The following is a 27661-nucleotide window of genomic DNA, read 5'->3' as shown; positions in this document are numbered from 1 at the left end:
ATGACACCTCTTTCCTCATATAAAATATACGACAAAATCGAAGGGTGAAAATGAGAATCCCAAGAGACAAACCCAACCTTTTGTACAAATATTCCTGGGAAAATTCTGTCACACTATAGACAGCACTACACCCGCACCTCCCTGTGACCCTGTCCGTCCTCCGTCGTCTCCGTCGTCTCTTCTTCACTTCTCTTTTCCACTGGAGTCCCCCACCTCCCCCGCATTTCCCACTCCCACTTCCAGCCTCCCCCACACCCGCATCCTCACCACCACTCTCCCCGCGCAATTCCCAAATCTCCCAGGGGCCTCTCCGCTTACCTTCCTCCCCGTCCCCTCGCGATCCCATCGCCTCGCCTCGACCCGACCCGAGTCTCGCTCGTCGCGGAGCGCCACCACCACGCCTCGCCGCCGCCGGCGAGCGGCCAATCATAGGGGTTATCTCCGGGTGATGGCGGCCGCGCCGGCCGCCGCAAGCTCGACCGTTTCCTAAGGCGGCGGTTACCTGAGGCTCAGCTCGTGCGCGCGCGTGGGGGGATCCCCGTGCTCAGCTCGCGAAACCCTAGGGGCAGCAGGAGGCGAGGCTTGGCCGGCGGCGATGGACGTGGACTCGCGCATGGCGACGGAGTCCGACTCCGATTCCGACGCGCGCGGCGGCGTGTCAGGGTCCGGGAGCGAGACCCCCACGGCGTCCCCGTCCCCGTCCCAGTCCCCGTCCGCGCCCGGGACGCCCACGGCCGCGGCCGCGTCCCCGGGGCCGGTGGCGGGGCCCAGGCCTGCGCCGGGGTACACGGTGGTGGACGCCGCGATGGACAAGAAGGAGGACGGGCCGGGGTGCCGGTGCGGCCACACGCTCACGGCAGTGCCGGCAGTCGGGGAGGAGGGCTCGCCCGGGTATGTGGGCCCGCGCCTGATACTCTTTGGTGGTGCCACCGCACTCGAGGGCAACTCCGCCACGCCGCCCTCGTCGGCTGGGAGCGCTGGGATCCGTATACCCCCTTCAACCTCAGCGTACTCTTGTTTCAGATGATTATTGTAGTTTTTTGAGAGCTAGAGTTCAAAGCAAATTGAAAGGGAACAATAGGCAGGGTTTGCTTGTTAATCTCGCTTTGGAGTCGTAGCTGGGGAAAAACTTGTTTTGCGATAGAATGCTTTAGGGGATATGCTAGAGGAGATTGTGGCTTTAGTGTTTCAGTCATTTTAAGTTACGATTTAGTGAAATTGGCCCTTGGCCGCGCCTTGCACTTATAGGTAGGATTAGGATAAAAACAAATAACTGGCTCGGAATTTGAACTGCCGTCTGATTTGGACAGTAATTATTAATTTATTAGTGAGATGCCAAGGCACTATGTCGTTTGGTAACTCCATGTGTGCATGCTATTACTTCGGGGCCAAATATGGTGCTTTTACATGGTTTGAGTTGCCAAGCTTAGTTAATGAACAATGAACAATAATACTCTATTACTTTTTAATTGCAGTTACTCACCAAAGTAGAATTTTTATTACAGCTGTGGCCTGTGGGACATTCTTATATTGAGAACAATTAGGACATTATGGTTCTCTTTTATGCCTATTTTTGCTGCTATCCTTTTGCATTAGCATTATGATTCTGTGGTAAAAGGAATATTCAATGGCCCCATATTGTAATGTTTCTATGAAATTTTGCTGTGGTCAGACATTAGAGAGGTCCATCGAACACTGTAGGGTAAGCTTGAAGTAGTTAGGAACTAGATTGAAATGTACTGCTTCAAAAGCTAAACACTGTAGGCTGAACTGAAGTCAGATGTCTTTCAAGTTCTCTGAGGCATAATAATAATAGAGGGTCACACCTTTTATTGTACCAACTACCATATAAACCACTCAAAACAATATTGGAAATGTTGCAGGACCTTAGCCAGTGTTCAAATGGAATTTTATCTCCTTTAGGTGCAAAAGTTGACGAAATCTTTCCATAACCATGTTTTCTGTATGGATCTGTCACAGGTCTTGCTGGTGCCACCGCGGATGTCCATTGTTATGATGTGTTATCAAATAAGTGGACCAGGTACAGTGTTTCAGGAATTGTCTGTATTCTGTGCAATGCAGTGCTCAGATACTATGTTTTGTCGTTATCTTTTCCCAAGTTTGTTGGATCTTATGCCCATTTCTGGATATCATGTACCACTTATTAGTTCAATTTGACCGCAACATTAATGTTGCCAGGCTTACTCCACTTGGTGAACCTCCTTCACCAAGAGCTGCACATGTAGCCACTGCTGTTGGAACCATGGTGGTCATTCAGGTACCTAGCTTAGCTGTGCCAATTTTGTCGTCAGACGAGAGCTGATGCAACAGTGATTGTCATCTATCCCTTCGTATTTTGTTACCTTTTAGGGTGGAATTGGCCCTGCTGGCTTATCAGCTGAGGACCTTCATGTTCTGGATCTTACACAACAACGACCGCGATGGCATAGGTGGTTAATATTCTACTGTGGTTTAAATTTGGACTGTTAGTTTAACTATCTGCTGAGCATTCTATTTCTTGTTCACAGAGTTGTGGTTCAAGGTCCTGGTCCTGGTCCACGGTATGGACATGTGATGGCCTTGGTTGGGCAGCGATTCTTATTGACAATTGGTGGCAATGATGGTAGGAATTTGCTTATGCGTCTGTCATGTCTAGATTATAGCTACATGCAGATCGTTCCAGCTAACCAATATTGATAGCAAGACTGCATCGATGTTTCAGGAAAACGGCCCTTGGCAGATGTATGGGCCCTTGATACTGCTGCTAAGCCATATGAATGGAGAAAACTTGAGCCGGAAGGTGAAGGGCCACCACCATGCATGTAAGTGCAAGTGCTCCAATAATAATGAGGAAATTTTGACCCTTTTGGATTCTTACTTAAATCAATGAGCTTAAAACACTTCGATTCATGGCATGATGTTGCTGCATACATTAATGAGCTGCTTTTGATTCATGTTAAATTGCTTCATAATTTGTAGTAAAGTTCCCAGTGCTTTTCTTCCCTTTTTATTCTATCATTCTGTGTGGTATGCAGCTGCTTGTTCTGGCACCATTGTTAGTTTTAGTACTGCTTTTATGTCTTCTGGGGCAATTATGGAAAACTTTTTCTTTGAACCAAAGACCACTTGGCCCAGCTTTATTGAAAGCTTAATAGGAGTTACTGGAGTAAGCCAGTTTACAACCAAAAGTACTGAACCTCCCTACCATAGGAAGACTCAACAACCAGCTTCGACAACCAAACTTCTAACTACCGTGACCAACCAGATACCACCTCTCCAACCAGTTCCTCCCACATCACAGAAACCAACAGGACCAGCATCACTAAGACACTAGCACTCTCTTGACCGAAAGTAAAATAGAAAGCAGCACTTAGCCTTAAAAGAACAAGGCTACACATTTGCCACCAGCTGCGTCAGACTCTACATTTGTGCCTCCATCGTGGCCTTCTTGTCTGGAACCAGCACCTTGAGCACTTCAGCAATGCCATCAGCTTGTGCATCATCGTCTTTGGATCTATCAGCACCTTGGTGAAAACCAGGTCATACCTTGCCTTCCATAATCTGTAGCACCCACATCGCCCCTGCACAGAAGAATAACATCATCAGTCTTTTTTCCTTACCTTTCTCTGTACAGCTGATATTATTGTTGTCTTACAAAGCTGTGCTAAAACTACGAAGAAAGTTTTGTTCAGTCTATTTGTATGACAAACACCATACATCTGATTGGATGGAACCTTCCGCTACCGACTATACTCCACATCTAGTTATTTGTTGTAGTGAGATAATCTGCTCAAACCATATTTCTGTAAGCTGCTGAATGTATATATGTTTCTTTCCCTGTGTGTTCTCTGTTAACTGTATTACATGGTGATGCACAGGTATGCAACTGCTAGTGCCCGTTCTGATGGCCTCCTTTTGCTTTGTGGTGGAAGGGATGCAAATAGTGTGGTAAGTGCCATGTTATTTGTGGGAGTAGCATCTCCTGTAGTCTAGCAAAATTTAGGAGTTGCTGATTGGGGATATTTGGTTGCTTGACCATTTATAATTTATTCTAATAGGAGTATAGGGTATTAAATTTGCCTGTCTCTGTTTTTTGGAGTTAAAGGCAGCTTAAGTTGCATAAGGGTTCATGTGGCATTTCTGGTAATTAGATGAATGATAGTTAGAAGCACCGTCTGTTATATGATGCATATTTTTCTTTTTAGTCTTGTTATCACATCCTTTTCTGTGACATTGGATGAGTTCTTTTAAAGTGATTTTCAAGTGTACAGAATCCATAATGGTATGTTTGAGTCAGTTACCTACAAAATTGTGTCCTATATGAACTTTGGATCAGTCCGAAAAAAATCCTGCTCACCTGGCCATGAAACTAAATCTGTATCCACTTGATCAGCATGCTACTATTGAATCAAATTAAAGACCTCTAAGATGGGACTTTCTGTAATTGCACTGGATTTTGAAACTACAGTGGTCCCTGTGTCTAATTTCCTTTGCAAAGCATACTTAGTCACAAATAATGACATTCTTTTGTCTTTTCCCCCTTGACTCTGATCATCAGCCCCTATCGAGTGCATATGGGCTTGCTAAGCATAGAGATGGGCGCTGGGAGTGGGCAATTGCCCCTGGTGTGTCTCCATCACCCAGATATCAACATGCAGCTGTAAGTTGTCTACTTATTTGTTCCCTATTTTCACTTATTTATTTGAAGTTGAGATTTATCCAAAGTGTTGTTAATGTAATGTTTTTTTTCTTCTGTTGCAATAGGTTTTTGTCAATGCACGGCTTCATGTCTCAGGAGGGGCTCTTGGGGGTGGTCGCATGGTAGAAGACTCCTCAAGTGTTGCAGGTTCCATATTTTGAACTTTCTTTGGTCAGCATATTTTCATGGTATTCGATAATCGATTGCAAATTATACCACGTCTATTACAAGTCAACATATAGATCTCAGTTTCTTTGCAGGTTACTAGCAGAAAAGTAATTTAGAAATAATTACTATCTTTTACTAAGCTCAACGTTGTAGTTTTTGTTGTTGGTAAATTGCTCATATGCTGCTATGGTTGATTAGTAAATACAAGCAAGGTTCGAAAAAATGTCATTAATCGTACGTTTAGGCGCGCTTAAATGCTAGGCGGAGACCCATTGTCTCGCCTAGGCCATAGGTGTTCAATTAAACGCACCATGAACTACCAGAACCCATGGATGGCAAAGAAAGGAAGAGAAGAAACGAGATTAGGATGGCAAAATGGTTCGTTGGATTATGATTCCTTCTATGCCTACCTCGTGGTGTCCACGTTGCTCGATTTCGCTCACCCCCTGCTGGACTTAGCCCCTTCTGCTCGATTTCTCCATGTGCGCAGCCGAAGCAGAGGTGCCATGGAGAGGGAGAGGACAGGGTGCGCATGGGCAGAGTTGAGGTGCGCGCATGGAAGAGCGGACGGGGCGAGCGCAGGAGGAGCAGAGGGGGCGCACCATCGAGAGGGGGAGCGACGGACAGGAACATGCGGGCAAGCCGGCGGAGTGGCGGCGGCGGGGCTGTGTGAGAGAGGATTGGGCGATTGGCTGCTGGAATCAGTGGTGGTAGGGTATCGTGAGTGTTTATATGGGTTAATGGGCTTCCTGCCTTAGTGGGCCGAGTGGGCTGTGATGACATTGCTCTTCCTTTTCTATTTATTCTTTTACATTTATACAACCAAATCTCCTAATACGTACTAACGTTTAATCGCGTTTAATCTACGTTTACGCATCCTAGGCGCCTGCCTAGCGCCTAGCGTTTTCTTGAACCTAAAATACAAGTACTTGTGTCGTTACTGGCTACTTGTAATGCAAATGACCTTTTTCATTAAAGCATATGGTTTGTAAAATACCTGAACATGGTCAGTACTTTCAGCATTGACCACTCAATCTTTTATGTAAGTAATATTTCTATTTCCATGTCTATCTACTTAGTTTCTGTGCCATGCTGCCTTTTCAGTGTTGGACACTGCTGCTGGAGTTTGGTGTGATACCAAATCAGTAGTTACAACTCCAAGGACAGGAAGATATAGTGCAGATGCAGCAGGTGGTGATGCTTCTGTAGAGCTTACAAGGCGGTGCAGGCATGCAGCTGCCGCTGTTGGTGATCTGATATTTGTTTATGGAGGTTTACGGGGAGGTAAGACACTTCAGTCTCTTAGTTCATCTAATTTCTGATATCAAGTATCATACATCTCTGCTCCCCTCTTGCCACGTGTGTCCTGTTTTCTCTGACTGAACCTGTCCTATTTTTTATGGAAAAACATTGATTTCTCTTGTTTGCATGAAATTGATTACTGAATTGGATTGCTTCAAATTTCCTGGAGCATATATATTGAAGAAACAGAAGGGCGGGCCTGGTGCAAGTGGTAGAGTCTCACCGCCTGTGATCGGAAGGTCCCGGGTTCGAGTCGCGGTCTCCTCGCATTGCACAGGCGAGGGTAAGGCTTGCCACTGACACCCTTCCCCAGACCCCGCACAGAGCAGGAAGCTCTCTGCACTGGGTACGCCCTTTTTATATATATTGAAGAAACAATTCTTGGTATATTGGTACCGATCTACAAGAATAAAGGGGATATTCAAAGTTGTACGAATTACCGGGGAATTAAGTTGATGAGCCATACTATGAAGCTATGGGAAAGAGTTATCGAGCATCGCTTGAGAGCAATAACGCGGGTCTCTATGAACCAATTTGGTTTCATGCCCGGAAGGTCAACCATGGAAGCCATTTTCTTAGTAAGACAAGTTATGGAGCGGTATAGGGAGAAGAAGGACCTACACATGGTTTTTATTGACTTGGAGAAGGCTTATGATAAAATACCAAGGAATGTTATGTGGTGGGCTTTGGACAAACATAAAGTCCCAACGAAGTACGTCGGGCTCATTAAGGACATGTACAACAATGTTGTGACTAGAGTTCGAACAAGTGATGGAGACACGGATGACTTCCCGATTAGGATAGGACTACATCAAGGGTCAGCTTTGAGCCCTTATTTGTTTGCTTTAGTGATGGATGAGGTCACAAGGGACATACAAGGGGACATCCCTTGGTGTATGCTTTTCGCGGACGATGTAGTGCTAGTTGATGAAAGCCGGACAGGAGTGAACCAGAAACTGGAGTTATGGCGGGAGACTTTGGAGTCCAAAGGTTTTAGACTCAGTAGAACTAAAACTGAGTATATGAGATGTGATTTCGGCACTACTACTCGGGAGGAGGAAGATGTTAGTTTGGAAGGTCAAGTAGTGCCTAGGAAGGATACCTTTCGATATTTAGGATCAATGCTACAGAGGGACGGGGATATTGATGAAGATGTTAGCCATAGAATCAAAGCAGGGTGGATGAAGTGGCGGCAAACGTCTGGTGTCCTATGCGACAAAAGGGTACCACAGAAGCTAAAAGGCAAGTTTTATAGGACGGCGATTAGACCTGCTATGTTGTATGGTGCAGAATGTTGGCCTACGAAAAGACGACATGTTCAACAGCTAAGTGTCGCGGAAATGCGTATGTTGCGTTGGATTTGCGGTCATACAAGAAAGGATCGAGTTCGGAATGATGATATACGTGAGAGATTAGGGGTAGCGCCAATTGAAGAAAAGCTTGTCCAACACCGGTTGAGATGGTTTGGACATGTGCAACGGAGACCTCCAGATGCACCGGTGCGTAGCGGAATCCTAAGCCAGGACAGTAACGTGAAGAGAGGCAGAGGAAGACCGAAGTTGACTTGGGTAGAGGCAATAAAAGGAGACTTGAAAGGATGGAATATACCCAAAGACTTAGCCTTAGATAGGAGTGCTTGGAAGACAGCTATTCACGTGCCTGAACCTTGATTGCTTCTGATGGGTTTCAACTCTAGCCTACCCCAACTTGTTTGGGACTTAAAGGCTTTGTTGTTGTTGTTGTTGTTGTTGTTGAAGAAACAATTCTTGATATAGATTCCAGCAGATAAATAAATCAAGGTTAATCACCTGAAGCTGCCCTTGCATTATATTTTTCAACTTCAGGTGACTGGCCATTGTTGTATAAGCTACACATACTTGGTCTTTTCGAATGCTACTTGCTTCTTGTTTGATGCACATACCTTCATCGGTAATTTTTTGGTTAGCTGAAGTTATTGATTGATGTTACTATGTTATAGATCAGATTTCCTGCATTTACAGTGCCAGACATTTACTTACAGATGATTTTTCCTTATTTACAAAATTTGATACTAAGGTTTAAGAGAACAGAAGGTTAATTCTGAACTTAATTGTATGCAATTTAATTTCATTTCTTGATTGTTGAGTAACTGTGTCTCAGTTGCATTGATTGTTCTACTGAGATGGATCCTTGGCAGTAATAGTAATTGTTCACATCAGCCCCATGCCATGTACTTGGTATTGGTTCCATTATTGAATGATATATACATTTGTACATAGTTTCCTCTGTGATTTGATTTATTTTGATCACGTAAGTGACGTTCTTATGCATGAAGCTTAAGAATCTGCCATGTTCCTGTCAGTTATCAGACACATGTGCTTCCTTTTAATGTTACTCTTGAGACATCTTTACTGGATATGCTCGTTGGATACACATTCCTTATAATCCTTTTCATCTTGGAGAAGATATTAGGAATTTCGGGTACCAAGTGATTAGCACAAACATAATTAGAATTTTGACTATGCTCATCACCGTGCAACTCCTAAGAGTTCTTCTAGATGTGGTTTTTGGGACTGCATTTCTGACATTTCTTTTTGTCTCAGATACATAGGTTGATTATCTTAGTCTATTGATACCAAATCTAATGCAATTGCTCCACAGGTGTGCTGCTAGATGACCTCCTAGTTGCTGAAGATCTTGCTGCTGCTGAAACAACCAGTGCAGCTAATCATGCAGCAGCTGCTGCTGCATCTGCAAATGTACAAAGAGAAGCTGGTAGATATGCCTACAACGATGAACAATCAGGACAAACAGTTACAGTTTCAAGTCCTGATGGAGCTGTTGTTCTTGGGACTCCGGTTGCTCCTCCGGTCAATGGGGACATGTATACTGATATTAGTCCTGAGAATGCCATTATCCAGGGACAGAGGTTTGGATCATTTGTCTCCTAGACCAGAACTGAGTTTTCTTTGAAGTTTCTATGCATTGAGATGTGTGTTCCAAACTTATTTTCTGTGCAGAAGATTGAGCAAAGGTGTTGATTATTTGGTTGAAGCATCAGCTGCAGAGGCTGAGGCAATCAGTGCTACTTTAGCTGCTGTAAAGGCTAGGCAAGTTAACGGTGAGATGGAGCATTCACCTGACAGGGAACAGTCTCCAGATGCTGCACCAAGTACCAAGCAAAATTCAAGCCTCATAAAACCAGATCCTGCTCTTGTGAACAATTCAACACCACCTCCTGGGGTTCGGTTGCACCATAGAGCAGTGAGTTGAAAACGTAGTTCATTTTGCTTCTTGTTTAAATTTAATTATTCTATTCTTATTTAGACATTCAATATGTTTTATCTTAGAAGTCATTGCCCGAAAGTAGTTCTTATTTGTTTTGACACTAGTCACATATTTTGGTCTTGTAGGTTGTGGTAGCAGCAGAAACTGGAGGTGCCTTAGGTGGCATGGTTAGACAGCTGTCGATTGACCAGTTTGAGAATGAAGGTAGAAGGGTCATTTATGGCACCCCTGAGAATGCAACTGCGGCAAGGAAATTACTAGATCGACAAATGTCTATTAATAGTGTGCCCAAAAAGGTATTCTAAAATTTTCTATTACGCATAAGATTATATATCAAAAGCAACATGTGCTAGAAATACTTATTTGAAACTGAAGAGTTATTATCGTAATGGCTTCTGCTCAAAAACAAGCACTTCAGATGATGTTTTCTCTAAGATGAAGATTTCTATATTGCTTTGCTAATTACTCACCTAATTATATTTTGTGGCCCAATTATCCAGGTAATTGCTTCTCTTCTGAAACCTCGTGGTTGGAAGCCCCCTGTGCAAAGGCAGTTCTTTCTTGACTGCAATGAGATTGCAGATCTATGTGATAGTGCTGAAAGAATATTTTCAAGTGAACCTAGCGTCTTACAGCTAAAAGCTCCCATTAAGATATTTGGTGATCTGCATGGTCAATTTGGTGACCTCATTCGCTTATTTGATGAATACGGTGCTCCTTCAACAGCTGGAGATATTGCGTGAGTATTTTGTGATTTGTTTCTTTTTTTTTCTCTATTTCCTGGATTTGGCTAATATTGTTTTGGAATCTGGAACTCTAAACTATTTTGGTTTCCGAGACTCCCTAAATGCCTATTCTGTAAAAGAAATAATAGAAATCTCGATGTAAAGTTGAAGTTCTTCATTTATTATGTGATATAAATGCTCCTGATATTTATGTAGCAGGCTCTCCTGACTTCGTATGTACTTTTTTTAACTAAAAAAATGCAGTTACATAGATTATCTTTTCTTGGGAGATTATGTCGATCGTGGTCAGCATAGTCTGGAGACAATCAGTCTTCTCCTTGCACTGAAGGTAGTCTTACTAGGCTGCAAATATGCATTGCAGCTGTGCCTTTTCATCAGGCATCATTTCTTTCTAAAAAAAATTAAAATCATGTTCACTGTATAATTCAGGTTGAATATCCTCACAATGTTCATTTAATTCGAGGGAATCATGAAGCAGCGGATATCAATGCTCTTTTTGGGTTCCGAATAGAGTGCATAGAGAGAATGGTAATGAGTTTGTGGTTCAATCTTTGCTGTCCTCTATACATGCCTGTCCTATGTTCTGCTGACATCATTTCAAAAAAAAAAAAATCTGCTGACATGTGTTATTTTATTTGCCACTAAAAGGGTGAGCGGGATGGAATCTGGACCTGGCATCGTGTGAACAGGTTATTTAATTGGCTTCCTTTGGCTGCACTAATAGAAAAGAAGATAATTTGTATGCATGGTGGTATTGGTCGGTCCATCAACCATATAGAGCAAATTGAAAATCTTCAAAGACCAATTACCATGGAAGCAGGCTCAGTTGTTCTGATGGATCTTCTATGGTCAGTATTTGAACTGCTACTGTTGTCAGATTATTATTGCAAGATCCTTGTTTATCATTTGTTGATGTCATGATTAATGATTTATTTGTTTGATGCTAAAGGTCTGATCCAACTGAGAATGATAGTGTAGAGGGACTCAGGCCAAATGCACGGGGCCCTGGACTTGTTACCTTTGGGGTCAGTATCATCTGTTATTGTGCCCTTTTTGTTGTTGCTGGTTCCCATAATTTATGAATTATGCGCTTAACGTGCATTTTCACCACAGCCTGATAGAGTTATGGAGTTCTGCAACAACAATGACCTGCAGTTGATTGTGCGAGCACATGAGTGTGTGATGGATGGCTTTGAGCGTTTCGCTCAAGGTCACTTGATCACTCTTTTCTCGGCAACAAATTACTGTGGTAAGCATAAGCTTTTCAGATGTGACTCATTTCCTGTTTTCTCATGCACTTGGATTGTCCAGTTATTTAATATGGTATGCGTGCAGGAACGGCAAACAACGCAGGTGCAATCTTAGTTCTCGGAAGGGATCTGGTGGTGGTTCCAAAACTCATCCATCCTTTGCCGCCTGCCATTACGTCACCTGAGACCTCTCCAGAGCATCATATTGAGGACACATGGATGCAGGTAATGGTGGTTTATAGTATAATATTAGATACCGGTAACTGGTGTATTCGCGGTGACTGTTATTGCTTTGGCCATTTCTAACACCATATTTTATTGAAATAAAATTCAGGAGTTGAATGCCAACAGACCGCCAACACCAACCAGGGGCCGCCCTCAAGCACCCAACAATGACCGAGGCTCCCTTGCCTGGATATAGCGGCCTGGCCATGTTATGAAACAATTGATTTCTTGCCTCCCTCCCACCAGTGGCTTGAGGCTATATCCAGGCATCCTGGGCACATGCAGGCGGTCTGTGCTGAAAGCACATGCTAGCCCAAAACAACGTCGAAAGGAAACTTTTCAGGGAGCGAGACTAAGCGGGTGCTCTGAAGACGAAGGCCAGAGAAGATTCACCAGTCACCGCCGGCAGCGCTCCCCAAATCCTTTCCCCAAACATGAGAAGTAGAAGAACAGAACAAGTGTTGGTAAACCACAGGGTCTTGCCTGAGATCGCGCCTGTACATACTCAGATGCCAGCGGATAGCGGGGGTTGTGTGTGTTCTTTTTGTCGAGCGTCAAAAGGGATAACAGCGTCCATTGTACTAGGTATTCATTTTCTGTAGATTTTTATGTGTTGTCTCTCATGTTGCAAAGTATGGAGTGGGAAAATGGGTTTCCTTATGTGACTGTCAGGTCTTGTATAATAGTGTTGTCGCCTGTTTATGTTAGCAGTGAGTCAGCTGTCAGCACACCTTACACCTTCCTCCTGTTGTAATTCCCGTCACCTGTGCTGAGAATGTGTACAATATATTGTTGTCTGTTGTCCAAAGTTTTGGGTTATGGACGGGTTTGGTGATTTGATTTGATTTGATTTATTAGAGAAGCAATATGTTGTCCGATTTTGAGTTTATGCTGTGCACCTTTGGGCTTCTGGGACGTGACACTGGCAACGTGCGCAAGGCGACTAATCGAATGCTATCCTGCATATCTGTGGACGCTAAGGTTTGATGGTTGCTTGCATTAGGCCTTACTATATAGCACAATTTTCAAGTAAATATAAACGTATCTTTATGATGTTTGATCGTTTACATTTTGTTGCATAAAGTCACCTTTATGTTCTAGCAGAGATTTCATGTTTCTACCAAAGGTATGTGGAGCAAGCATATTTTATTTTCATGTTTCTACTAGAGGTATGTGGGGCGAGCATATGTGTGCCTATAGGCTTCTGCAAGTATGTGTATATTAGATAATAGGGCATTGGACTTTGCTTTGAGCACTGTGCAAGTCTGCTTAAGAGTACAACTAAACATGAGCAAACAACGCTGCATAACCCTACATACAGACTAAATATTGGATCGTATTTTGTTTTTGCTATTTCTTACGATTTGGTAACATGGTGCAGCGTCAAAATTCACAGCGCAAGCGTGCGCAACTGCACATAGCCACATAGTATTAGCAAAGCAAGCAGCCAAGCATTTGGCGTGGAAGGTTATCAATTCTGTTTTTTTTTTAAACAAAAGAATCACTAGGCGTGGAGCCGTGGACAGCGACAGAACTGGTAACGGCCGAGCCGGCGACGTCGACGGCAGGGCCAGGCGCCAGCGAGAGGCGGACGAAGGCCCGCGCGGCGCTCCGGTCGCCTTATCCATCTTCCCAGCTCTCCTCCGAGTTCGCCAGGCCCCGCACGCAGCCAGATAAAAGGTACGCCCCGCGCGCGCGCGGGGACGCGACACGGCGCAGCGTCTCCTCGCCCTCCGGTGGTCCTCGTGCGCACACGCACCCACGCGACCCGGTGAGCCTCTCCGCTTCGCCTTCGCTCCTGTAGCTTCGGCAGGCCCGCCGCCCGCCTTGGCGCCATGGCGGCGGCGGCGCTGGCACGGCACCACGTCCTCGTCCCCGCGCGCTACCACCCGCTGCCTTCCTCCGCCGCCGCCCAGGCCTGCACCGCGCCCGCGTCGGCGTCGGCCCGCTACGTCCTCCGCCGCGTGGGTGGGGCGCCCTGGTACGGGACCGCCGGGAGGAAGAGGAGGAGTGGCTCCCGCTTCCGGGCGCCGCGCGCGGGGATGGACATGGACCTCGCCAGCGGCGCCGTCGAGGTGATCAACGACCTGGGCTTCGACACGCTCACCTTCCTCGGCGTCACGGTCCTCGTCGTCCCCGCCTTCCGCGTCGTCAAGGCCAGCCCAGTGAAGTATCTCTCCCCCGTCCTCCTCACCGCCACCGCCGCCGCCGCCGCTTGCTCGCCCCGTGCTTACACGCCGAGCCCCCAAAATGCTGCCGCAGATTCTCGGCTTCTTCTGTGCCGGCGTCGTGCTCAACCAGTTCGGTCTCATCAGGAACCTCACCGACGTCAAGCTGCTCTCCGAGTGGGGAATCCTTTTCCTGGTGGGTACCATTCTCTAGAGCCTCGTTGGCGTTATTGCATCGCCATTGGTCTACTTGAGTGATTGATTCACCTCTCTGCCTCCGAGCCGCAGCTGTTCGAGATGGGGTTGGAGCTCTCCCTCTCTCGCCTCAAGGCTCTTGCGAGGTACGCCTTTGGGATGGGCTTGCCTCAGGTACGCTTATTCGTCCTTGTGCTACTGACTACATATATGACATATATATGCATGGCTGTTAGTTTATGACTACAAATTCTGTTGCGCTGATGTTCCGTGATATGAACCATCACTAGGCGCCAATGTTCTCTGTCTGAATCCGTTATGTGCCTTCTGCTTTGCACTGATGTTTCCTGGCTTACTACTCGATCACCTGGTTTCCATATGGATTTTTGGAAAGCGCTGCCATAAAGCTGATTTGCTATACCTTTCGATATCCTGAAGGTTCTTTTGTCAACCCTCGCTTTCTCGGCGTTCGAGCTTCCTCCTAATGGTGCCATAGGAACAAAGATATTGCAGTTTCTCTTTAATTCAAGACCTGATCTGGTAAGATTTATTGTAAATTGAAAATGAAAAGTACCCTTCCAGTCTTCTGTAGTCCATCCTGAGGTTTCATTCCCAGGGTACAGAATTAAGCCATCTCATATGGCCAGGGGCTAAGCTCCTTCAGTTCTTTTGCCATTCTTCATATTAGTATTTCATTTGGTTTTGATCTGCAGGTGAACATCAGGAGTATTGATGAAGCGATAGTAATTGGAGCTGCCCTCTCACTATCTTCATCTGCTTTTGTTCTCCAGGTGTGCATTCTTTTTAGGAATTACATCAGCAATCTTTCTTTGAAGTATTGGGTTTCTCCGTGCTTTCACATTTGTAGCTTGTCTATTTTGGGTGAATGGCTTGACCCACGAAATGCACTCTAACATCTATGCATACAGCGGCATTTTAGTTACACAAATTGTTCAAGCAACTTGTCATGCTTACAACTGTTACATTTTTTGCCTTTTGCACTTGATAAGTGACTATGAATATCGTCTGCAGCTTCTTGCCGAGAAAGGTGAACTTCCAACAAGATTTGGTTCAGCTACACTGGGAATTCTTCTCCTGCAGGTGTTCGATTGAAGCTCTATACATTTTCCAGTCTCCAAAATTGTTATTATTCATGAATCCTCCGAGGAGTGCGGGGTGTATTAATTCCAGGATGTATTCTGCTGATACTCACAGGACATTGCGGTTGTCCCTCTGTTGGTCATACTCCCTGTGCTAGAGAGTCAGGTACGCAAAAGGTTAGCACTTAGATATATCAAATTACAGAAGGCTCATCTGCAAAACATGCACCTGATATACTTTCCCATTATGCTACAATGCAACCTAAGGACCTACACTAATTTCATTGAAGGATATGTGTAGTTCTAAGATCATTTTGTACTTGATAATATTTTGCATGTTAAGTTACTAAGTTAATATAAAAAAGGTTGATATTGTAAACATACAGATAGTCACTAACATATTACTGCATCCTACTTGTTCAGCTACTGTACACGTTCCTAAGTATGAGCATGCTGCACTGCCTTCACATTACATTGAGTCATACAATAACATTTACTGGCTTTGTTACAGAATATCGTGGAGCGAAGTTTGTGGCCACTTTTACTAGCTGAGAGCTTAAAGGCACTGGGCGGACTTGGCTTACTTTCCCTTGGCGGGAAATACCTCATGAGACGCGTCTTTGAGGTATGTTACCTTCTACATTCTGAAATACATACTCATATTTTGTTCAATAAACTTTTGGTTTAGTATACAATGAAAACTGAATTACCATTCTGGCAGTTTGTTGCAGAGTCAAGGAGTTCAGAGGCATTTGTTGCGCTCTGTCTTCTTACAGTCGCAGGGACATCACTTATCACCCAAAAGTTGGGATTTAGTGATACAGTATGTCCTATTTGAAAATTTCAGTTAGATCCAGATTGTGCTCTTTCAGTTTTTTGGATTGCTGATTGTTTACCTCCTAGCATCATCCTATGTAGCTGGGTGCATTTCTGGCTGGAGCCATTCTTGCAGAAACAAATTTCCGCACACAAATCGAAGCTGACATAAGGCCATTCAGAGGCTTGTTGCTTGGGCTGTTCTTTATGACTACAGGGACTTCCATTGACATGCAGGTACAATTGTTTCTATTTTCAAGTGAACAAATGGTTGAATGTCAATCACACTCTTTATTCATGTGCAATAGTTCATGTCTTTCCATGGCTAAGATATATAGGCCTACATGCCTTCATTTCCGTTTCCATTCGCTGGACAGTTGCTAAGTAACATTTAAAGGGGCATTGCTGTGTTTTTTTTCGTTAGTTAACAAAACATTGTTTATATGCTCGTTGATCCATCTTGACCTTTTGCATGATATGTAGCTTCTCATCCGGGAGTGGCCTAATGTTCTGTCGCTGTTGGGGGGTCTTATTGCAATCAAGACATTGATAATTACCGCAATTGGGCCTAGAGTCGGGCTAACTCTTAAAGAAAGTGTAAGGATAGGACTGCTACTTTCTCAAGGAGGCGAGTTTGGATTCGTGGTGTTTTCTTTGGCAAACAGGCTCGGTGTCCTACCACTTGAGTTAAATAAACTGCTTATAATTGTTGTTGTGCTGTCGATGGCATTAACTCCGTTACTCAATGAAGTTGGAAGAAGAGTAGCAGGGATCATCGATGAAAGATCTGAAGAAAAAGAAGTACGTAACTTCAATCATTAATACATTCACATTGACCATTAGCATATTTTTCTTGTGAACTCTAAGATGTTCTTTTGCAGAAGCCTGCTGAGATGGTGAATTACGGTGCAACTGAACCTGTTGTAATCCTTGGTTTTGGAGCAATGGGACAGGTATCTTGCATGATTTTTTTTTCTTGTTTCATTTGAGTTCAGACCATAAAATTTCAGGTTTGTGCAGGTCCTTGCTAATTTTTTATCTGCACCATTGTCATTTGGAATTGAGAAAGACACAGAAGGATGGCCATATGTTGCATTTGATCTTAATCCTGCTGTTGTAAAGGTTGGAAATAAGAAAGCATTTTGGTATAATGATTAATGCATCTCCCCTTCTCTAACAAAAGGTGGATTGATGTGTCTTCATGTGTTTAACTAAGCTTATTTGTTCTCTCCTATCAGTCAGCTAGGAAATCAGGATTTCCTGTGCTTTACGGAGATGGTTCACGCCCTTCAGTTCTGCAATCTGCTGGCATAACGTTTCCAAAAGCTTTCATGGTTATGTATACTGGAAAGGAAAAAACAATTGAGTCTGTAAACAGATTGCGGCAAGCTTTCACTGCGGTAAGTATCTCCAAAGTGAAACTGCATTATGCTTTGCGAAATTTCAGGATTTAGTTACCAAGTTGAGACGTGCTCATATTCTCATATAGAAACCAAGAAATAGTGAAAGACGTGCAAATTAACGAACACTCTGTTGACAATACCTTCTGCTTTAACAGGTTCCGATATATGCTAGAGCTCGAGACCTCTCGCATTTGTTAGATCTTAAGAAAGCAGGTGCAACAGATGTTGTCCTGGAAAATGCTGAGGTAATTTTGTCAATAAATTCTGTGTTCACCGAGCAGCACATAAGAATTCATGTGATCACTTTTGTCTTGTCAATCTTTCGCTGCAGACTAGCTTGCAGCTAGGTTCAATGCTTTTGAAAGGACTGGGCGTCATGTCTGATGATGTATCCTTCTTGAGTAAGCTTGTGAGAGACTCAATGGAGCTACAAGCTCAGGAAGCCCTAAAAGACATTGGGGACCAAGAAGTTGATATCATGAAGCCTCTTCAGGTTCCTAAAATCTGAAAAAACAATCTCAAATTCATGGAATTGCCCCTGTGCACCCTCTTTTCTTTGAGAAAAAAAAAATCATACCATTTTCATTTCTCATCTGAGCTAAATTCCTTCTTGAAGGTACGAGTGTCAGATCTAGTGGAGAGCAATGGTAATGGTTCAAGAATGGTAGCCCAGGAGCAATTGTTAAGTCTAAGTAGCCGCCCAGACATAAAGGCAATAAAACCGCCAGTGGCAAATAGGATACCTGATATGAAGGTGGAAAATGATAAGCCAGGATATGATTTTGACAGAGTAGATTCTGAAGATGGTGTGGCATACTGTCTATTGGAATCTGATGATGGAAGCGATGAAGCCTCCAGTACAAGCAAGGAAATGATTGATCAATCTGCTTGATGCAAGGTTAATGTAAATGATAGGAAGATACTCTAGCTCTAATTGTAATACTGCATTTAAGTTCTGATATATGCAGTCGTACAGAATAGCAACCATTATACACGCACGTGGAGATATCGCGCAGCCGTGCAGCAAATCTACAAGACTGAAAATACCAAGCTTGATTTGCGCAGCTGTACAGCAAATCTAAAGTCATGCAGCAACCATAAACAGTTGAAGCTGGAGAAACTTTCAGCTGACAAATTTTCCAACACAGCTGAGTGCATGGATTTGGCAAGATCTGGTTGTAATTAGCAACATTTCAGAATTTAGAATAGCATTTTTCACAGCACAGATTTATATTGATTGAAGTGACAATGTAATAAACTTCCATTGATAGATTGTACATTATTGTACAATATATATTTCTGTTTCCTAATGTGTACTAGATTGTATATACCTGAGCAGTTTATCATGTATCAACATCCAACTAAGTGCTGAACTAAATCGTGTGTTGTCATCATGTCGCATTTTCAGTAAAGACAGGAGCTTACGGTGCCATATAGGACTGACTTTCATGGTGGATCTCAAGTCTGAAGTCCTGCAGTTGTGTTAGCATCCTGTGTGCAATGGTTTAATGATAAAATTCATGTCTTGGTACAAGGAAATCTATGTAAACATACAAAACAAAGCACTGCAACAAATTTTGGGTCGTGATCGGTCCAGTAAACCATAATAACCTCTGACAAATTATTCACAAATAATGAAATAAATACATACAAGTATGCATATATGTTTCTTTGTGCCAACCAAGCTGAAGTTTGGTATTTTCAGTCTTGTACAGCTGCGCAAATCAACCAAGCTGGACTTTGGCCGCCGGAGCCGGAGCAAATCTACAAGACTGAAAATACCAAGCTAGCGATCACTGATCAATAGTCCATGGAGCCAAAGTCCGGCTCCGGCGGCCTGGGCAGCATGATGAGGCTGTCGGCTCGGACGGAGCGCTGGCGCTGCACGCCGCGCATGGCGTTCTTGGCGAAGCGCGATACGAGGAGCGTGGTCTTGAACCGGCTGGTGGAGACCCCGGACGCGGCGGCCTCGTCGGCCTCCATCTCCTCCTCCCGGCGCCGCTGCTCGGCCGCCTTCCGCTTGAGGTACCTCCTCCATGCGGCCTGTATGAAGCAGGACGCCCAGGTGCGCCACTGCTGCGAGTAGAATCGGAACTTCTGCTGCAGCTGCTTGCTGTGCAGGCGACGGAACTGCTCCGCCACGAACTTGAGCTCGTCGGCGCGCAGCGCGAACGCCTCCACCTCGGAGATGGCCCTGACGGTGCGCGTGGACAGCGGGAAGTTGGCGCCGGCCTTGGGGTCGAGCGCCCACGTGAGCAGCTCCTCGCCGCAGAAGTCGCCCTCCTTGAGCAGGCCCCGGTTGTAGAACCCCATCCGTCCGCCGTCGTTGGTGGAGCTCTCGAGCCGTCCGCGGATGATGAAGAGCATCTCGTCGACGGGGTCCCCCTCGCGCACGATGTAGGTGGACTCCGTGCAGAGACTGCGGCTTGAGGCGCTCGCAGATGGCGTCGAGGAGGCGCTCGTCCATGTTGGCGAAGAGCGGGACGCGGCGGAGGCAGAGGTGGCGCTTGATGTCGCGGCGGAGGTCCTTGGGCAGGCTGCGCACGAGGCTGTCCTCGTCGACGCCGCGCGTCTCGAGCCACTTGTACTGGCAGTCCTGTGTACTGGTTGTGCCGCCACACCCGCTCCCGGAGCTCGTCGGGGAGGACGCGGTGGTGCATTCACTCGGCTGTTCGCCGGTTAGTTTTAGCCAGAGATGATCAGATGTACAGTATTTTTCTTTTAAAATAAACTAGGACTAGTCGGACTTATCAACCCAGCAAACAGGCTGACTGCTCCGAGTCCCGGTGCTTGAGCCGCATCTCCTCTAGGCGCAGCGTCATGGATTGCAGGTACGTCTGCATGTTACCGATGAGAAACGCCATGAGGATGAGGCCTGCAGCGTGAGCGTGATGGAGAAGAGCTGCTCCCCCTTGTAGTGCGTCATCTCTGGGCCCTGCTCGATGGTGTTGAGGTTCTGCAGCCCCCACCAGAGGCAGAAGAGGATCTTGGCTGTCAGGTTCTCTGTCACCAGCCCTCACCCAGGAGACCATGATGCCGTGACCAAGTCCAGAAGGTCGAAGAGGTCCCAGACTAAGAGCGTGAGGATTAATGGACCGGAGTGGGCCTGTCTCGAGTGCACACAGAAGAAGTCCACCAGTGAGTAGAGAGTTGCTTAAATATGGGAGAGGAGAATCTTGTAAGGAACTTTGATTAAACCAGAAACTTAATACATTACGTAACCAGCCCTCCTTCGGTCTTCGTCTACCTCTCGCCCCCTTCCTGCTCTTCGATCCTTGCTCCTCTTCTTCGGCTCCGCAGCAATCGTGCGGAGCTAACATCTTGGTATCAGAGCCATTGTCCTGGTCGACCTTCCCCATCCCCACTACACTAGGCTACAGCGAGCTCGCGGCACGATGGAGCCGAACGCCCGCAACATGTTCGATGAAGTGCTCAAGCGGCTCGACGACATGGAGACGCGTTCATCGGAGCGCTGGGAGCGCGCTGGGAGAAGCACTTTAGCGAATCCTCCGGCGCACGACAGCAGCGCGACAACGCTGTCGAGAGCGGCTAACGTCGTTGGAGACGTTCGCCTCCACCCAGTACAGCGCCGTCGTCATCGCCGACAACTAGGGGTCGCACTTCGAGGAGTGCCTCCAGGATCTCGAGCAGCGTGAGGTGGATCTTGAGCTCATCCGCATCCACGAGATCTGCGATGAGCGCGACGATCGGGTTGAAGTGGTGGAGACGGAGGTGAAGGAGCTCGTGTCCTAGCGTCCCAAGGTCGACGGATCGATCGACTTCCCGCGTAAGGAGATGAAGTGGTTGTCCAAGCACTGGGACCGCGTCGTCATCAATTCGTCGTTCACTCAGCCCGGCATCATGACTTCGCTGGAGTTGGTTGCCGCACGCTCATCTACCGGAACCGCGACCGACTAGCCCCATGGGCACCACGTTGAATCGACTACATGGGAGGGGTGCTATGGATCGGTGACGACCATAGTACCAACTCCGACCAATGGTATGTATCCGCCTCCTCCCAGTTCATCAGTTCCTTTGCCGCTCACATACCATCCAATTCCCACCCAATCCACCAAATCCACCCATTCCACCAATTCCGTCCAATCCTCACTATCCTCATCCATCCCAGTTCATCCACCCCCAACCCGCTGTTCACCAGATTCAGCCCACCCACCTTCCTCCACCCTTTCCCATCTCCTCCCCAACCATCCATCCTCAACCCATCAGCCAGTCGATTCACCACCACCACACCAACCAGTTCACAGAATTCGATCCGGCCAATCCTAATTTCAACCATTCCCTGGGCCATCTTCCCAAAATGCAGTTTCTCCAATTCGATGGTGATAACCCAAAGCTATGGTTGTCCAGGGCCAAATCCTATTTCGAGATGTACTTAGTTCATCCTTCAGTTTGGGTCCGCGTTGCTACCCACCATATGACCCATGCTGCTGCGCGCTGGTTGCAGTCCGTTGAATCCAGCCTCAACAACATCTCTTGGGAATCCTTTTCTTCCCTGATCCACGCACGTTTTAGCTGTGATCAGCATGATCTTCTCCTCCATCAAATGTTCTAGGCAATCCACCACTGTATTTGATTATGTGGACAGATTCACTGACCTTGTTGAGCAATTGTCTGCCTATACCCCTAATCTTGATCCTTTAGCACATACCACCCGATTCATTGACGGCTTACGTGATGACATTCGTCGAGTTGTTTTGGTTGCTCATCCTTCGAATCTCGATGCTTCTTGCAGGAGGAGGTGTCCGAGCAAGGCAATCGTCGGGAGTACCGTACATTGGAGAATTCCCTCTTTCCCAAGACGACGACTATCAAGGGTGCTCTTCCGCTCCCTCCTCCACCGCCGCTGCCAAACCATCCTCCTCCGGCCACGCGCCTTGCTGAAGCCACCAAGTCGGCTACCTATGTGCCGCCCCTGGATGACAGGTTCGCCACTCTGCGATCCTACCACAAGGCTCGTGGATTATGTGTTTGCTTTGGTGAGAAATGGGCTCTAGGTCACAAGTGTTCGCCAGTGCCTCAGTTGCATGCTCTCCAAGAGATATGGGATGTCTGTTAGGTCGAATTCCTGGATACTGACACTGCTAAAAGTTCTACAATAACTGAGCAACCTCAGATATATTTGATGATGTCTTCTGCAGATGTCTCTGGCACTCAGGCACCTCGCACTCTCGAGTTGCTGGGCACCATCTCTGATTAGTCAATCTCTATTTTGGTGGACTCCGGTAGCAGCCACTCATTTCTGAGTTTTGACATTGCAGCCAAGCTATCAGGTGTTCAACCCTTGCTGCCCCCGGTGTCTGTTCGAGTAGCTGATGGCGGAACTGTGGATTGTACGGCCAAGCTCCCTGATGCTGAATGGGTGGTATAGGGGCATTGTTTCCATTCCACATTGCGCATTCTTCCCCTGTGCAACTATGATATGATCGTCGGGATGGACTGGCTTGAGGCCTTTTCCCTAATGAAAGTTGATTGGAAGAGCAGATGGATGTCCATCCCATACGGCCGCCACCATGTTGTCCTTCAGGGATAGTTATTGGATGACAGCCAGCCTGCTCTATGTCAGCTGTTGCATATATCATTTGATTCATCTTCAGCTGAGCAGCTAGTGCACCCACCAGAAATTCAGCAGCTACTATAGGAGTTCTACTATAGGAGTTTAGCTCTCTGTTTGAGGTTCCTTCTGGGTTGCCCCCTCGTCGCGCATGCGACCATACTATTCCCTTGATTCCAGGGGCTCCTCCGGTGGCCGTTTGTTAGTACCGCTACAAACCGGCTCTGAAAAACGAGATTGAGCAGCAAGTTTCTGAGATGCTTCAGTCCGGTCTTGTACGCCCAAGCACCAGTGCCTATTCATCGCCAGTACTCTTAGTACGTAAGAAGGATGACTCTTGGCACATGTGTATGGACTATCGCATGTTGAATGCACTTACTATCAAGGCAAAGTTTCCCGTACCTGTCGTTGATGAGTTGATTGACAAACTTTCTTCTGCCAGATGGTTTTCGTGCCTGGACCTTCGCTCGGGATTTAATCAGATCAGACTGGCCCCCGGCAAAGAACATAAGACAATGTTCCAGACACATTGGGGGCAGTTCAAGTACACTGTCCTATCCTTCGATCTCACCGGAGCCCCTAATACGTTCCAAGGTGCCATGAACTGCACGTTGCATCCTCTCCTTCAGAAGTGCGCACTGGTATTCTTCGATGATATTTTGGTATACAGTGCAACTTTTGAGGACCACATCAACCATCTGCGATAGGTCTTTACTCTGTTGGTTGCTGATAGTTGGAAACTCAAGATGTCCAAGTGCCAGTTTGCACAGCAGTCTATCTCCTATGTGGGGCATGTCATCAGTGCAGTCGGCGTCGCTACTGACCCAACTAAGATTGGATCAGTTATGCATTGGCCCATTCTAGAGGATGTCAAGCAACTCCGCAGTTTCCTTGGCCTGGCCGGTTACTATCGTAAATTTGTGCGTAATTATGCTATTCTGGCATGACCTCTCACTGATTTATTGAAGAAAGGTCCATTCTTCATCTGGACTCCATCCCATACAGCCTCTTTCGAAGCCATCAAATCTGCCTTGATTAGCGCTCCTTTTCTGGCTTTGCCAAACTTCGGCAAACCCTTTCAGCTACAGACCGATGCAAGTGAATACGGGGTCGGGGCCGTCCTGCTTCAAGAAGGCCATCCTATTGCATTCGTGAGTAAATCTCTAGGGCGTAAGACTCAGGGTCTGTCAACATACGAGAAAGAGTACTTCGTGATTCTTGTGGCAGTCGATCAGTGGCACTCCTATTTACAGCACGCCGAGTTCACCATATTCACGGACCAACGGAGCCTAATGCATATCACTGATCAGCGGCTCCATACTCCTTGGCAAATCAAGATGTACACCAAGTTGATTGGATTACAATATAATATTGTCTACAAGCCAGGCACTTCAAATGCTGCTGCTGACGCCTTATCTAGGCACCCTTCACCACCTGATCAGGTGAATGCCATCTCTTCAGTCTCACCTACTTGGCTATCTAAGGTGATCGCCAGTTACTCCTCTGATCCTACCTCTGTCCGCTTGCTGGAAGAGCTCACAGTGGATCCTCAGTCGCGCCCACCGTTTTCTCTGACCAGTGGTATCATCCGCTACCATTCCCGTGTTTGGATTGGGGATAACGAACCCTTGCAGTTGCGCATCATCTCTGCTCTCCATGACTCTGCCTTGGGAGGTCATTCGAGGTTTCCGGTGACTCACAGTCGTGTCAGGGAGCTATTTGCTTTGCGTGGGCTAAAGTCTGCTGTCAGAGACTTCGTTGCTGCTTGTGCTGTTTGTTCTCAGGCCAAGCCGGATAGGGCAAAGTACCCTGGATTGTTATCTCCTCTGCCGGTACCGTCGGAAGCATGGCAGATCATATCCATGGATTTTATTGATGGCCTTCCAACATCTGGTTCAGCAAATTGCATTATGGTCATTGTGGACAAGTTTAGTAAGTTTGCTCACTTCGTCCCTCTTCACCACCCATACACGGCCCAGAAAGTTGCTCTGGCCTTCTTGGATCATATCTATCGGTTGCATGGCATGCCTACACATATTGTGTCCGATCGAGATCCTGTTTTCACAAGCTTATTCTGGAAAGAGCTTTTTTGCCTTGCACAAGTCAAGCTTTGCCTCAGCTCCACCTACCACCCTCAGTCTGATGGGCAAATTGAGAGGGTCAACCAGTGCTTAGAGACCTATTTGCGTTGTTACATTCATTCATGCCCCCGCCAATGGTCAAAATGGCTATCTCTAGCGGAGTTCTAGTATAATACAAGCGATCATTCTTCATTGGGTTGCTCCCTCTTCGAGGTACTCTACGGACGCTCTCCTCGTCATTTTGGCTTAACTGATGCTTCTGTCTCCCCTGTTGCCGATATTGAGACCATGATGGCCGAGCGCTCTACCATGCTGCTAGCCGTGCGCCAGCATCTCCTCCGCGCTCAACAGAGGATGAAATCTCAGGCTAACAAGCGCCGTTCTGAACGGTCTTCAATGTTGGCGACTTCGTCTTCATCCGACTACAACCCTATGTCCAGTCGTCGCTGGCGCCTCGCTCACATCACAAACTTTGCTTCAAGTACTTTGGGCCGTTCGAGATCGTCGCCAAGATCGGCTTCGTCGCCTTCAAGCTGGCTCTTCCTCCAGGCTCCGCCGTGCACCCGGTCTTCCACGTATCTCTCCTCAAGCCGGCATCCGCTCTGATCCAGCCTGCGTCGACGGCTCTTCCCGACCCGGACTTCACCATGCATGTCCCTAAGCAAGTACTGCAACGTCGCCTCCACAGCTGCGGCCCCAACTCAGTACAACAACTGTTGATTAAGTGGTCCGGCCTCGACGCAAGCCTCGCCACCTGGGAAGACGCGGAGGCCATCCGTCAGCGCTTTCCAGGGGCACCGACATGGGGGCATGCCGGCTCCCAAGGAGGGGAGGTGTCAGCAGCCCTCACCTAGGAGACCATGGTGCCGTGACCAAGTCTAGAAGGTCGAAGAGGTCCAAGACCAAGAGCGTGAGGATTAATGGACCGGTGCACATAGAACAAGCCCACCAGTGAATAGAGTTGCTTAAATATGGGAGTGGAGAATCTTGTAAGGAACTTTGATTAAACCAGAAACTTAATACATTAGGTAACCGTCCCTCCTCCGGTCTTCGTCTACCTCTCGTCCCCTTCGTGCTCTTCGATCCTTGCTCATCTTCTTCGGCTCCGCAGCAATCGCGAGGAGCTGACATTATCCGTGGAGTAGACCCCGGACTGGATGGCCGTGGTGTAGATGCCGTAGGGGAACCCGGTGCCGCTGCCGTCGACGGGGGCGCACTCCTGCGCCAGCACCTGCCGGATCATGGTGCGCCACTCGAGGAAGCCCGACTGGTCCTTGCTGCCGTGGCCGCAGTACATAATACATATAGGTGCGGCACTGGTGGAAGTTGAGCTTGGTGCACTTGTCCCGCCAGCAGTCGTCCAGCCGCTCGATGGCCAGCAGGTACCAGAACGCGCCCACCATGTGGCTGGCCAGCATGTAGAGCAGCAGGTAGAAGGCGCCGCCGCCGAAGGCCGTCTCGGCGAACACCCCTGTGGTGCGCTTCAGCTCCGAGGTGATTGGGTAGAAGCGCACCAGGCGGGGCACGTACTGCGACAGCACCGTGAAGAGCAACGCGTTCTTGGTGGGCAGCAGGTCCGCGCCCTTGGGTCGGTTGAGGAAGTTCCAGATGGAGACCTGCGTCAGCGGCAGCGCGGACAGAAGGTCGACGACGAAGAAGCGGTGCAGGTAGCGGCGCGCGATGGCAGACGAGTCGATCACCAGCTCGCCGCGCCCGAACACGCGCGACGACGGCGCGATGTACGCCGTCCGGAACTGCAGTGCGATCCGCGCCAGGTAGAAGGCGTCCACGGTGGTGCGCACCACCGTGGCGACGGTGGCCAGGTTGCGGTCGAAGCCGATGCAGGTGTTCTTGTCCGTGTACTTGACGGCCAGGAGGTAGAGGAAGAGCGGGTCGACGGCCACGGACACGATGCACTCGAAGACTAAGGCGCGGTTCATGCGCGCCAGGAACGCGTCCTGCGGGTCGAACACCTGCTGCGACATCTTCCGGAAGTCCTCCTGGAACACCAGCCCGATGTTCCTCAGCCGCTCCGACCGGTTCTTCACGCCCGCTGCCACCCGCACCGACCGCGCGCGGAACTTGGCCGCCGCAGCCGACGGGTTGCCCGAGAAGTAGCTGTCCATGTGGAACCCGCCGCCGCCGCCGTGGCCCCCGCCGTTGCCGTGGCCATGCTCCATGGTGGCATATATAGTTGGCGTTTGGTTTTCTTCTAAAAACCGGGTGCGACACTTCTCCACCAATGAAGTCTCTCATCATCCATGAACAAGTTGTCACCACATCTCCAAACCAAGCCAGTGGGTCATCTATGTTGTTGCTGAGCCACATAGGGTCCGAACATCATGTCAGCTCAAGGTTACATCAAGCATTCAATTCTTGCTCTCTCTCAAAGCCTAAACAAGCTCTAATATCACTCAAAGAACTAATAATCTAACCAAAGATGTGATCAATAGTGGGATGGAACTCTCTCAAGTGCAGCAACATTCATTTCTTTAATGAACTCCAGTATCCCAAAACACTTAAGTTAGCAATTTACACTTGTGTGAAGTGCTAGCTTAGAATTTCAAACTAATTCTTATCTTTATGTGGTTGGCATCAATTAACACAAAGGGGGAGATGTTTGGTTTTAGTAATTGAGTGACAACTAGTGGACTAACCTTTTGCCTAAG

The 27661-nt window shown here is 47.2% G+C and overlaps 2 protein-coding genes and 1 pseudogene across 5 annotated transcripts; 2 read left to right on the top strand and 1 right to left on the bottom strand.

Moving 5' to 3' along the window:
• The first annotated feature begins 225 nt into the window (after positions 1 to 225).
• On the top strand, positions 226 to 12465 carry LOC136505381 (serine/threonine-protein phosphatase BSL2 homolog). 2 transcript variants are annotated; one of them, XM_066500530.1, is made up of 21 exons: positions 226 to 986; positions 1981 to 2041; positions 2200 to 2278; positions 2371 to 2450; positions 2529 to 2623; positions 2723 to 2822; positions 3879 to 3948; positions 4559 to 4660; positions 4765 to 4846; positions 5972 to 6151; positions 8810 to 9077; positions 9172 to 9412; positions 9562 to 9732; positions 9937 to 10175; positions 10426 to 10510; positions 10612 to 10710; positions 10831 to 11030; positions 11132 to 11207; positions 11296 to 11431; positions 11518 to 11657; positions 11767 to 12465. In XM_066500530.1, exons 1-21 carry the CDS (start codon positions 596 to 598, stop codon positions 11851 to 11853), a joined length of 2982 nt encoding a protein of 993 aa, XP_066356627.1. In that variant the 5' UTR covers positions 226 to 595; the 3' UTR covers positions 11854 to 12465. The 2 variants fall into 2 exon arrangements, with proteins under 2 accessions (XP_066356627.1, XP_066356626.1); XM_066500529.1 differs by having other exon boundaries at positions 228 to 986; positions 9169 to 9412.
• Positions 12466 to 13273: 808 nt separating this feature from the next.
• On the top strand, positions 13274 to 18685 carry LOC136504390 (K(+) efflux antiporter 3, chloroplastic-like). Of its 3 annotated transcripts, none has more exons than XM_066499310.1 (17): positions 13287 to 13822; positions 13920 to 14021; positions 14114 to 14194; positions 14459 to 14560; positions 14734 to 14811; positions 15053 to 15121; positions 15236 to 15286; positions 15632 to 15745; positions 15842 to 15943; positions 16039 to 16173; positions 16420 to 16737; positions 16821 to 16889; positions 16957 to 17058; positions 17175 to 17336; positions 17495 to 17584; positions 17671 to 17832; positions 17956 to 18685. In XM_066499310.1, exons 1-17 carry the CDS (start codon positions 13493 to 13495, stop codon positions 18229 to 18231), a joined length of 2343 nt encoding a protein of 780 aa, XP_066355407.1. In that variant the 5' UTR covers positions 13287 to 13492; the 3' UTR covers positions 18232 to 18685. The 3 variants fall into 3 exon arrangements, with proteins under 3 accessions (XP_066355408.1, XP_066355407.1, XP_066355405.1); XM_066499308.1 differs by having other exon boundaries at positions 16818 to 16889; XM_066499311.1 differs by lacking the exon at positions 15842 to 15943 and having other exon boundaries at positions 13274 to 13822; positions 16818 to 16889.
• A 407-nt stretch (positions 18686 to 19092) lies between these two features.
• LOC136504391 (probable cyclic nucleotide-gated ion channel 6) lies at positions 19093 to 27172 on the bottom strand (annotated as a pseudogene).
• Between the last annotated feature and the right edge of the window lie 489 nt (positions 27173 to 27661).

The sequence above is a fragment of the Miscanthus floridulus genome, chromosome 14, assembly GCF_019320115.1.
Source record: "Miscanthus floridulus cultivar M001 chromosome 14, ASM1932011v1, whole genome shotgun sequence".
In the NCBI taxonomy this organism is placed as follows: Eukaryota; Viridiplantae; Streptophyta; class Magnoliopsida; order Poales; family Poaceae; genus Miscanthus; species Miscanthus floridulus.
Note: the sequence above shows the minus strand (reverse complement) of the source record. Positions and strands in the feature narration are given on the sequence as shown.

Excerpts from the sequence above, each read along its gene's own strand:
- LOC136505381 (XM_066500529.1), top strand. The coding sequence starts at position 596 with ATGGACGTGGACTCGCGCATGGCGACGGAGTCCGACTCCGATTCCGAC. Across the intron at positions 10,711-10,830 it reads TAGAGTGCATAGAGAGAATG|GGTGAGCGGGATGGAATCTG; the intron begins GTAATGAGTTTG and ends TGCCACTAAAAG. Across the intron at positions 11,432-11,517 it reads CTCGGCAACAAATTACTGTG|GAACGGCAAACAACGCAGGT; the intron begins GTAAGCATAAGC and ends GTATGCGTGCAG.
- LOC136504390 (XM_066499308.1), top strand. The coding sequence starts at position 13,493 with ATGGCGGCGGCGGCGCTGGCACGGCACCACGTCCTCGTCCCCGCGCGC. Across the intron at positions 14,561-14,733 it reads TTAATTCAAGACCTGATCTG|GTGAACATCAGGAGTATTGA; the intron begins GTAAGATTTATT and ends TTTGATCTGCAG. Across the intron at positions 16,174-16,419 it reads GGACTTCCATTGACATGCAG|CTTCTCATCCGGGAGTGGCC; the intron begins GTACAATTGTTT and ends CATGATATGTAG.